Source organism: Falco naumanni, chromosome 1 (genome assembly GCF_017639655.2).
Source record: "Falco naumanni isolate bFalNau1 chromosome 1, bFalNau1.pat, whole genome shotgun sequence".
Lineage (NCBI taxonomy): Eukaryota > Metazoa > Chordata > Aves > Falconiformes > Falconidae > Falco > Falco naumanni.
The window spans coordinates 90,343,275-90,355,456 of NC_054054.1; the positions used below are offsets into that span (position 1 = coordinate 90,343,275).

At 38.2% G+C, this 12,182-nt stretch overlaps 1 protein-coding gene across 1 annotated transcript in view; it reads right to left on the minus strand.

Annotated features, from left to right (window-relative positions):
* Positions 1-1,083: 1,083 nt before the first annotated feature.
* The window catches only part of CCDC60 (coiled-coil domain containing 60), a 60,747-nt gene continuing 49,648 nt past the window's right edge, over positions 1,084-12,182 (minus strand). The window contains 5 exon segments of the mRNA XM_040582500.1: positions 1,084-1,286; positions 1,288-1,326; positions 3,935-4,066; positions 5,282-5,404; positions 6,551-6,633. Coding sequence (XP_040438434.1) covers positions 1,130-1,286; positions 1,288-1,326; positions 3,935-4,066; positions 5,282-5,404; positions 6,551-6,633 — 534 coding nt within the window. The 3' untranslated portion in view covers positions 1,084-1,129.

Genomic DNA, 12,182 nt, shown 5'->3' on the forward strand with positions numbered 1-12,182 from the left:
AACTCCATCTGGAATCTCTGTCAGTACCAACAAGGTCGTATTCCATGATGCCCTTCTTGCTCTTAAAATGCAACAGATTTCTTTATCTATTCCACTCAGAAGAAGCACCAAGGTCCTCCTTCCTCTGTGACTATTTTTGAAAGACATATAAACAAACAGGAGATTCAGCTATGCTCATGTTTTTCTCAGTTACTACTGCAGTAATATGAGGTTTCATCCCTGTCTTTCAAAAATGCAAAGGGAACAGAATAGAAACAGCAAAGAAATAGGTCTAAAACCAGCAACTAACAGAGACTTATATTGAACATTAAGGTAAGGCTGCTTCTGGTTAGTGACTATGCAAATTAGGGCACAAGACAAAAAGGTTATTTTTATAAGACTTCAAAAAAATACAGGCAATCTGAACTTGACCTGTTGGGTGCTAAACTTTTGCCTTTGTAAGGCATGATAACACTCGAAGTCAGATGCACAGTAACCTGCTGCCTCTCAAGAGATTTCTATTGGTCTTGTAGATTAGGGAAAATAACTGTGATGAGAACAAAAAACACAAGGTGGCATTATTGCCATTTTCTACAAGTCAGTTACCTGGTTAGACTACATAGCACTATACGTTCTAAATATATTCTCTTCCCTTTCTTGTGTCCTTCCTCTTCTGTCAGCTGTTTCTAGAACTACAAGAGTTAAGCCCAACTTCAGATCCTGAGAAGCCTTTTTTTCTTTTAACGTTGCTGAAGCAAAACAAAGGTATCTGCAGAGTTCTTCGATTGGTGACGAAATATATTACTTGAATAGCTCATGGATGTAACTACCAGGAATGACAGGCCTTTTCAGACCACAACAAGTTAATGTTTCTGTTCAAGTGTCCTAACAATTTATAACAGATGTCACTTTCACTGTGGCAGTAAATAAATCAACAATGCAATAATGATAAAATGATACTAATTCATAATCCAATGCTTGTCATAATGCCTTTCTTCCAAGGAGTTCAAAGTGCCTTGTAGAAAGTGAATAGTAGCATCTTCATTTAGTGTGATCCTAAATTATTTCATCTGGTAACTTTCCACTGCATGAATTTCACTCATAGGTGCCTGCTCTCCCCAGCCTCATCACACAGAGAATCAAGAACGACTCATCTCACCTCCACAGCTGCAGCGATTTCTGGATAACACAGCTTCCCCACCTGTAGATCAGCCAGGGCCTTAAGAAAGGTGTCTGGATGAATTTTCAGGTCAGGAATCTTGCCATATTTTTCCAGTTTCTTTAAGATTTTCTGTACATAATGGCCACTTCACAGACTCTGGGAGTCTGGCAAGCAACACAGTAAACCTTTAGCAGAAAGAACAGGAGCAATAAAAGAGAAGCCATGGGAACAAATGCATATCTGATTAATAACTGAGTTTGTCTGGCATTTCTGCCACTTCACCACCTCCATAACGTCCACAGAAAAAATGGCTCTTTGGGGAATGCAACACTCAGTGTAATTCCAAATGAATAATGTGAAAGAGCTTTACTTTATTGGACTTGTGCACCAATTCCCCTTGCAGGGCATTGAAATAGATGCTTCTTCATTGTTCATTTAAATTTTGGATGACAAACTTGGGCATGAAAGGAAATAATAAAATCCTAACTAATGTTTCCATTTTACTACAGATCTGTCCTCTTCATCATTTCTCTATTTATCTTGTTTAGCCTCTACAGATTTTCCAGTGCAATCAGTGCCTGATCTGACACACTTTCTGATTCTCTTTACTATCCCTTTTCCCTGTGCTACCATCGTTCTGCTCTATGTGCCGACATAAATCTCACTGATGTAAGTGCACTGTAACATGCAGTCTTTACCATTTCACTCTGAATATAGAGATTCAGAAGCAGAATTACACATTACAATGAAAATAAAACTCTTGTGAAAAGACTGCCTTTTTTTTTTTTTTTTTATGTTCTGTGTAAATTCTGCAGTGCTGCTTTGACAGTCCTGGAGACTGATGTTCCAAACCTTTCTAGACTGTGCATGACTGGGGTGTGCTGTGGCTTTCATTGCAAAGGGCTGAAGATTTTTCAGCGCACCAGCAGAAAGTGCTGCCTCCCTCCAGTTCAAGATACATGTTACTGGTACAGCAGGAGAGGGGTGAGGAGTTTCCCCCTTTTCAGTGAAAAATGAAACACAAAGGTTCTTGTCTTCAACAGGGCCAGTTCTACACTCAGTAGTGCACTGCTGGTATGGCTGTATAGCCAACTTATTATCCCTGGGTACATTAAAAGGCCTGTATATGACACGATTATGGTAACCTGGGTATAATCCACCCATGCATTAAAATACTTTATCTGAGAAAGGAAGCTATGTTCAGTGTACTCTTTATTGCACTGTTTGTATTTTACATTATTTTCGGTTTTTCTCAGTTCATGAGAGATAAGACAACTAGACTGACACCATATACCAGTAAAGTGTTCCTACTGTGATTCAGCTTTCTTGGCTAGGCAGTGTTTGCAAGAGCATGGGGAAAAAACAGCCCTGTTGTAAATGTAACAAGTGCTATGGGGAAAGTAATTTCTCTGTCATGACTTTGTGTCTCCACAAGGGGGTTGACCAGCTTTGGCAGAGATTTCACATCTCACGCCCCTCATGGATAGATAGCACTTTGCAGAACAGGCCTGGCATAGAAGCATATACTCGTCTAACTGTGCTGGCACAGTTCAAAGCAAGCCAGCCTCCTCTCTATGGAAGCACAATTTTCATATAAAGGAACAGCAGACTTGTAGTACTGTTCTTGCATAGGGGGAAAAGTAAAAAGCCATACTGGTATAGTCTCCTTTACACTCATGGAGCGTTGTCCAAATTAAGGCTTCTTCTAGCAGAACTAGAAGTATAAAAGCAAAGCCACATCCACTCCCGTTTCAGGGCTTATTTACATGCCAGATCTAAAATTTAGGGAACAGCTGGAGCATATATGCTTGACAATTAAAACCAGAGTTCTGCTAGATAAGCCAAGATTAGGTTTATTCATTAATGCATGACTGATGTGTTCCTGATGTGTCCTGGGGCCAGCTGCATTTTGGACCTGAGATTCGAAATGGACTTTTGTTAACTCAGATTCTGAAGGACAGAAGGCTTACTAGCCAGGAGAGCAAAATAGAGCAGGCTAAAAAAAACCAAACCCAAACCAAACACCATTCCATGCCATTTGCATACTCTGTAATCCCAGGTCCAAGGATTTCTCATGGACAGGGCAGCAGGGAACATGCTGTGAGCTTGCTGGGGTATTCTGGTAGGCTATTTCTAGCGTCTATCTGGAAGCTGCTGACTGGATACAGCTAATACCCTTCCAAACATAAAATGCTTGTAATCTGCAGAATTATTGTACTGGAAAGCATTTAGGTTATTACTCTACTTGCCCTTGTAAGTGTTGCAATATTATCTATCTGCAGTTCATGGATGGACAGCTAGAGCCAAAGTATCCTTTGCCATTGGTTTTCAAACTGTGAATGTTCAGTTCAGTAAGAAGTTGTCAATCTAACCCACGTACATTTATACAGTATCTCTTATCTTCAAGGTACAGTGTGTTTTACATACTTCTTAGTGAAAGAAGTCTCCTATAAAGTTGCACGCTGGGGAGAGTGTGCAAATTCAAGGACTGAGTGCTTTTTGCCCATTATCACTGGAAAAGAACTCTTCGTTATCCCCATTCACACCATTTCCAATTAAACCATCTGCTGAGCTGGCCGAGATCTGGCTCCTGGAGATCATATCTGTATTTTTGTTGCTACCAGTTTGAAAAGCCTGTGTTTCCAGCAACTGATTCAGTGGTTTCTAGTGATACTTTGCTTTGGGGAGGAAAAAAAAAAAAAAAAAAGAAATAAATTTTTTTTTTTTTACTACGGATAGAACTCTGTGACCCTGACCATCTCATTTGAACTGAGGGGTTTGGGACCTTCTTACCAGTTTAGTCCACCTTCATCATGTTTTCTTTCAGCTGTCATTCCCAGCTGTCTTATTCTGTCCATGTCTCTTCTGAAATACTTCAATTGTTTCAAAGCCTAGCATTTCTGACAACATCGCTCTTCCTGTCTTCTAAAAAACACAACAAGCAACAACAAAAAGTAAAAGTTAAAGCTGTATTTTAAACATTACCATACTTCTACACAGTTAACTGGGAAGACACTAAGGAAGGCAGAAAACAATGAATGTGAAGACCACATTGTATGTTTAAGTCTGTGGACGCTAATGCGATTTTTGCTTTTGTGTTCTGTCTACATTGATATTTCTACAAACATATTAAGAAGCGTTTACATTTTATACTAACTCTAGGCTGTAGGTAAGAAAAAAACTTCAGAATCAAAACATTTAAACTGAAATTCAACATCCACTTTCTATCAGATATCCACTGCTTAAAAAACCCCGACTGTATAGTGATTTAGGGTAAAATATTATTTAAAATACAACATGTATTTTAAATGCTGATCAAACACAACACACTTGTGTGGCTGTATGGAGAATGGTAAAATAGCTGCAAGTAGTAAGTTTCCCTCTGATTTACCCTTCCATACTACAGGATGCTGGAATGGTTAGTTCCTTATGCAGTCACAACAGCTACTCAGGGAAGAAAACAAGGACCCAGCTCCAGATAAGAAAAATTCCGGGGACAAAATAATTTAAGTACAGAATGGAACTGAAGACTGGAAAGAAGGAGGAAGTGAGAGGAGCAAAAAACCCACCTGTGCCTGTAACACCCTTCAAAGCAATATTTAGAAGGATCTCAGGTCTGGTGCTTAATGAGACAAAAGAATATGTACAAACATCACAGATAAATGTTTCTGGGTGAAAGGAAAAGGATGCCAGGCTTTGGCTGGTCAACAATGTGGAAATGTCACTGATCTGGGAAAAAGTCTTGGGAGAGGACTGTGAGAAGAGTCAAAATAACGTTGAAGAACAAATACAGTGATCTCAGAACTGAAAACACAAGACAGCCATACCAATTGTATATGGACTAAATTTATTATTATGTCTTTGGGTGAAAAGGACTGTGATGCCCAAAGTAAATATATCCAATGTTTTTAGCAAAACTACTTCCAGAAAAGTAATTCAGAAATATCCCAAAATACTGCTGTAAATATTTAACCTGTAACATATTTTCTGTATACAGTCATAAAACTTTTTATCATCCCCTCTCCCATATTCTTATTTTAATGTCAGTCCATATAAGTGCATCTTTAAAAGGTCTGAAGACAAGTCCTAAATCTGGTCAGAAGCAAGGTGTGTAGTGTTTTAAAAGTATACTCTTCCTACCTCTCAGGGGTCACTAGGGTATCATGTAAACAATAAGCTGCTTCTTCACATACTGCTGTGAACTTCTGCCTCATATCAGCACACAAGCTAAACTTATTTTTAATGAAAGAGCTGACACGGCAACTGCAACTAAAACAACATAGAAAACTAGAATTAACATCTTGCAGTAACCATTTTGTGGTAAGCAGCTGTGTTGCTCAGAACATACAGCAACGTGAGCCCCTGTAAATTTTGAGATCTCCTTATTCTCAGTAAAAATCCAAATTTAATAGCATTTACAGGTTTTGTTAATCAATCAGATTTATGAAAGAATTTTATGAATAAACTCCCTCCGTAAATTATAATCAATTTGGATTTTTACCATGCTACATTCCAGTCACATCCTTCCAGGAAAGTGCCTTTGCATTGCACTGAAACGTACTAGATGTGCTGCAAGGTTTTGCTGGCCTGCTCTGGTGTCATGTAATAAAATGCTCTCTGACTTTTGCATGCCAAATGCTTTCCAAACAGAGTGCTCAGTTTATACAGCATATAATGTGCTTCAAAACCAGAACTGGACCCTTACCCCTGCCTTCTGGGCCTCTGCTTCCTTGATATTGTACTTTCTTGGTCCTTAATGAATGGCATGTTTACTCTGTAGTTCTGAGCCACCGGCAACAAACTTTAAGACACAACAAGGTTTAAAATAGTGTACAGTATGCCTTCTCCAGAATGTGAAAAATTCTACAGGTGCTGATAAAGCATGCTTAATATTACAGACTTGCTGGAGTTATCCAGGTACAAAAAAAATTATTTCTCTTGACCTCAACTCAAGGGAAAAAATGCTTCAGCAAAGTCTAATTGTAGGAATAGTTTTTCATGTTGATCTTAAACTGTGGAAACCACCACAGAACTGAGTAATGGGGGAACACATCTAATGTAAGCTTAGTTGGAAACATTAGAGAGAGAATGCTGAAAAGTGAAGTGGTAGAAATGGAAACAATTCTACTGGAATAAAAGAGAACACTGCTTTTTCTACAAAGCTGCTGAGCATAAGAGCTCTTCTCTTTGCAGCAGCAAGATTCGTGGGGTATTTTACAGAAAATACATAACTGCTTGCACAGCAATAAAATGGGCTATTCTGCCACCCACGCCAAAAAAATGAATGTCATCTGAATTCACTGAATGCTGGATTTAGTTGTTCAGGGGAGGGGAAAAAAAAAAAGAAATTAAAAAACCCCTTAGGTTTTGTCCTGATTAGTTGCTTCTCCTAGTTATTCGGTAACATACCATTGCAGTCCTATCTTCTTAACCATATCTTTTCGTTTATGGACATCTTTTGACACATCTTCATTTGTTACCTTGATGACTTTCTGTAGGGCTGATAAAAAAAAAATTCTGTAAAAACATGCCAACTCAGTAGTGCATTCCTCTCTTCCTTGCAGAAAGGATGCCATATATGCTGGCTTGAATGAGACATCCTAAAGAAACTTGCTATTTAGTATTTCTAAAAATTAAAGTTTCTTCAAGAAAGAAGCAGATTTTTAAGGAGGTTTCAAGATAGGTACCCAAATATGAGTGCCCCAAACTCATTAATCATATCTGAAAACATAAGCTTTGTTCTTTCAACTGTGAAAAAGACCCTCAAACCATCAAGTAGAAGATACCAAATATTTTTTACATTAGATGCTTATCAGAATAGTGTATTAGAAAAATAGGTAGGTTTGAAGAAATTATGCAGAAAGTCTGTTTTCAGTTACTGTACTGTGCTGTTAGCATTCCACTGGCATAAATGTCAAGTCTTCTGAATTTCTAAGTCTACTGTATCACTTTGCCATTCTTCTTTTAAATGTCATAAGGAATTTAAAACATTTAACATCAACAGGTATCTAATTACCCCTCTGTGTCTCCTTATCAGCATCCACTAAAACTAAAGACATCCTCAAGTAGCACTTCACTGGCTATAGTTTCCAGATTATCCACCTTCGAGCAAATCTCTCTCACTAATAACACTTCACTTCCTTTCTGCCTTCCACTATAATGTGAATGCTTATATTCTCTTCTCCTTTGAATACCTGGAAGCCAATTTAACTCACTGTTTTCCTTCAAACTGACATCTTTGTTTCCCTCCTCACTGCTTTTCATTACTGCTTTGATGCCAAACCTCTGGAGAGACACCAAGATGGCCATCTTCTCTGTATTATTTCCTCCAATCACTCATGCAGTAAAAACAACTGTCACACTTGTTATTAAAAATCCTAGTGTTAGCTTTCAAATTCTAAGTCATCCTCTGAGGTGCTCAATATATCCTACATGGTAATAAGAGACATTTTACTGAGCACTCACCTTGAAGTTGTAATTCACAAATTCAAAAGGTCCTTTTCCTACATTTTTGTGAAACACCACATACAGTACAAGAGAAAAATCACCGCTAAATGTTGACTGTGTTAAATAGCAGCACAAACTATTTATACTTGTTAAAAGTACAGATTTGAATATTACACTGTGAATTTATACATGTAAGACATGGATGGAAGAAGTTGCTAGGCACCAGCTAATGGGTTAACATTTTAAAGAACCATGCTTATAATTAAGATCTTCTATTAGCTGTGGCCAGGTGAGTTTCAGTAGTGCCAAAGTCCCAGTCAGAAACTCCTAAATTCTAGCACTGACTAGTTCTAATGATGGCTCCACTGCCACCCTTACTAGTCTCAAAGTGTAAGCCTGTAAGATGCTGGCTAAGCCACTGGATCTTCTAGAGCTGAGGAGCAGTTTGAATACAAAAGCTGACCCACACGGGGTCTAGAACCTGACATTGATACGGGCAGGGAGCCTCTCCTCAAACTGAGATAAGGCTGCATACAAATCTCATCTGTTCTTGGCATGCAGTGTCAGAACCCATGTTAGAAGAACCTAGTCCTTTCTATTTATGGTTACCATTTGGGCAGATTGAGTAGCTGGATATCTGAAACCCATCTACTCTGCAGATAATGGTGCTTCAGGGGAAGAGGGCTATACTAAGCAGCAGCTGCATTTGATGTTTTCTTCAAGATCAGCTGAGTTGTCTAAAACCAGTCATGAAAGCAGTCCTTCTGGCAGATTGTGGGCAGGGATGACAGGAAGCAAACCAGGGCTAATACCACAAAATTATAGCTCCTCTCATTGGCTGATCAACAGAAACAGAGGGCACAATACCTCTCTGCTCTCCATTTTGTAGCATTAGAATCTGTTCCAATTCTCCATCTGGAGAAACTGGGAAAACAAATACTCAAGCTTGCCCATATTCATAATATTTTTGAAATATTAACCTCCATAGCTGTAAGCTACTAAGAAATTAATTAGAAAAGAGAAAAAAAAAAGGAAGAATGTAGTAATTTCACCTGACCTCTATTTCTATGCCTTAGTTAATCATCTGTGAAATGAGGTACTAATATTTACCTGTTTGGCAGGGATCTAGCAATGATAAATCAACTGAAAAGACATTGTTCAATTCCAAGGAAAAGCCTCAAATTCAGGTATGCGTTTTATAATGAAGATCCCTTGCACAAATATTTATACCTCCTCCTTTAAAAGTATGATTTTGACTGAGAATTCAAAGCTAAACTGCTGGCCCAAAAGCTTTGGGGATAAAATCCAGTTAGTGTTTAATCTCTCAGATACAGGTCTCACATTTTACTTCTCAGTGTGAAGAAAATGTATGCCATCTGAACTGATCTGCATACACACACACTTCATTATGCAGTAACCATGAAAAATTAGGCTTACATTTAGTACATTTACATCATATAGTCTATCTGCACAAAAAGAGATCCTTTTTAAAATGTGGTTAAGGAAGCAAGCTTAGAACACTCATCTGCTTTGTAAAACCTTTGACTGATTAGGTGGGGACTGGATGATAAATGAAACTACTTCAGCAGCAACCTGTCGTTATACTGCAGCTGCAAGGACTTCAGCTTCCATATTTACCTTTGTAAACATGACGTAACATTAGACTAGTACAGGTCTTCACTCAACCAACAGCACTAAAAAAGTCAAATCTGTATAAGCAGACATTCTACAGCAGCAGTCTCCAAACAACAGCATCTAAATTATAGTTGGGACAAAAGGCTTTATATTGAGTTATGAATTCTTTCCTTAAAATAAATCTTTCTGTAAGAGTCACACTCTGCTGTGTCTACTGATTAGCTGCCTTAGCTGCCTACTACAGAATCTCTTTTCCACTTTTTAAATAAATATATGCATACGTGTGGGGTAGGGTTGTGTGTGCTCTCAAAATTATGTCTTATGAGTTACATGAAGCTTTGTGAATTTGGGATTTAAGGCTATAGGGCAGTTTTAATCCATTTCTGATTTGTTCATGAAGCATCCTATAATCAGAATCCTGGATTAAACATGATTCTAGCAGCTTCAGAATTCATTACACAATTCAACCTTTGCTACAGAGCTGCCCTGCAGAAACTACCCTCTCATATTTTTTAGAGCTAAGAAGATAATGCTTGAGAGGACCAGACTGGTAACTCAGGCCAGTCTCCTGAAATCACAGGCAATCACATGATAAATGCTGTTCCAAAAGGGACACTAAACATCCTTCCCATACATCACAAATACCACAAGATACCTCTTTATGTCCCATAGCAAACAGAGGTTCCCAGCTGCTACAGCTCTCAAGATTATTTTCAAATCGCATGTCACACTCAAACTAATTGTTCATCTATGTAAAGAATTTGCTTGAAATTATAGCTTTGAATTCTCTACTCCCCCAATTCATGTCATAGGAAGGCCATTCATCTATGCTTAGTGCCATGGACAGCAGCAGCTGTGCAGGTAACATACGGTGTTATCGCAAGTTTCCTGATATATCCACCCAGCTTCTGGGAGTCTGAACCTAAAGGTCTTTCAGACCCAGAGAATGTATCCATTCCTTTACATTTAAGAGCAATTTTTTCTTCTGTTCATTTAAATAGTTTTTGGACTTGAATACACTTCCACAAATATATTGTAGCAATGAATTCCTAAGTTTGATCGTTTGTTGCATGAAAACACTTCCCATTGCTTTAAATTTTCTGCCAGGAAATATAATTTGGCACGCCATAAAGCTGGTACCAAGGGTACTTGTGAATAACTACTCTAATTGCTTTTTCCCATGCACTTCGTGGTGTCACAGAGATCTGTCATAACCCTGTATTCAGCTGTTTTTCAGCACTGAAGAGCCCTAGTCCATTTAATTGGTTCTCATATGGAAGCTATTCTGTATCTTTACCATATATCACACTTTTTTTTCCCCCCAATCAAACTCTGCTGCTTCTGATACCAGCCTGTCTGCATTGGCAGGACTGAAACTGAAGAAGCGTATAGAAAACATCTGTATTTTTTCATAACATGTTTTCTGCTTTGTCTTCCACTTCATTCTTAGTATCCTTCTTGCCTTTTTGATAGTTACTGAACATTCACCTAACTATCCCAGATGACTCCAAAAGCTCCTTCCAGAGTGGCAATTTAGAGTCTAACATAGCATGATGTCAGCTTAATAATGATAATATAATATCAATTAAAAGCTAATTAGCAGTACTACATGCTAACATGCTGTTCTGGTTCAGCTTTACTTCGAAGGAAGAGAAAAAAACTTAAGATTACCTAGCTTTGTACTGGAACACATTGCAGAGCTAACAGATAAAACTATTCTGTCAGGTCTATCAAGTGCAGATAATCACTGATGGATGAGTAGGAGGAATACAGAGTAAGAAACCCCTAAGTTAAATAGAACCCCCTAAATTAGACAGATACATATTCAGTGGATCAGTTGCTTATGACAGAGGAAAGTTTCACTGCCTTCACTGCCTGCTGGACCTTATAGATGTGGATGACAGTCTGATTATACAACTGCTGTAACTCAATTTAAAATCTTTACTTAATACTCACATGGAATTACATTGTCTTTAAACCAATTTGCTAATGGGGAAGGCACAGAAAGACTTGTAAAGTTCCATATGCCTGAAGAGAAATATACTAGTACATCTAGTATTGTCTTTGACACATGTTCTCCCTAATAACACCAAAAGCAAATCCATTTGATATTTATTGGCAGTCAAGAAAAGTAACTTACAGGTGAGAAGAGGTGGTTGTTCTTCAGGTCGTGCTGACTCACTCATAACATCAGATGAAGCTTCATTAATCTTGACGTCTTCAGAGCAAAATACAGTGGAAGTTTTGCTGCCACAAGGGATTTGACCACAAGGAGGTGACTGACTGTTAAGCTGAGAGATACCAGAGCTGATGTCCTGCTAAGTGGATCATATCGTGCTTTCCAGGTAAATTTCTGTACACAGAAGAAAAAATAAATAGAAAGGAGGTGTTTTCTATAGCAGTTTAACAACAAAGAATCACATTTCTGTAACTAATACCAATCTTAGATCCTTATGGTTCTTCTGTAACCTCGTAGATTTTTCTCCAGTGACTTCAAACAGGCTAGTGATTTCTTGGGTAGGGCCTCCCTTCATTTTGTTATCTTTCTTCAATATGCCTTTACTGTAACATTAATGCCAACAGATTAAGCTAACTTGTAAACACATAACACTGCAACTGTAGAGAGGGTTGGTAATCGAGCAACCTTCTCATGTACAGGGAAAAATAGGTCAAAGAGGTTTGATAAATATTCGGGTCTCCTCCCAACACCCAATGACCTAGCAAATTAATTTCCTGTGTCAGGAATCTAAACCTGAAGTCTGAAAGCAGACAGTTCTGCAGGCTTGATGTCATGGTTTAACCAACAGTTGATAATCAGAACAACGTGTATTATAAAGCAAGCGTCTCTGAAGGAACCCAATACTACCACTAGAAGTTTCGTATCAAATATGTAAAGCAGTTTCCAAGTAATATTAGTGTAAATGACAAGAAGGAAATTGTCATTAATTCAAGGAGGAAA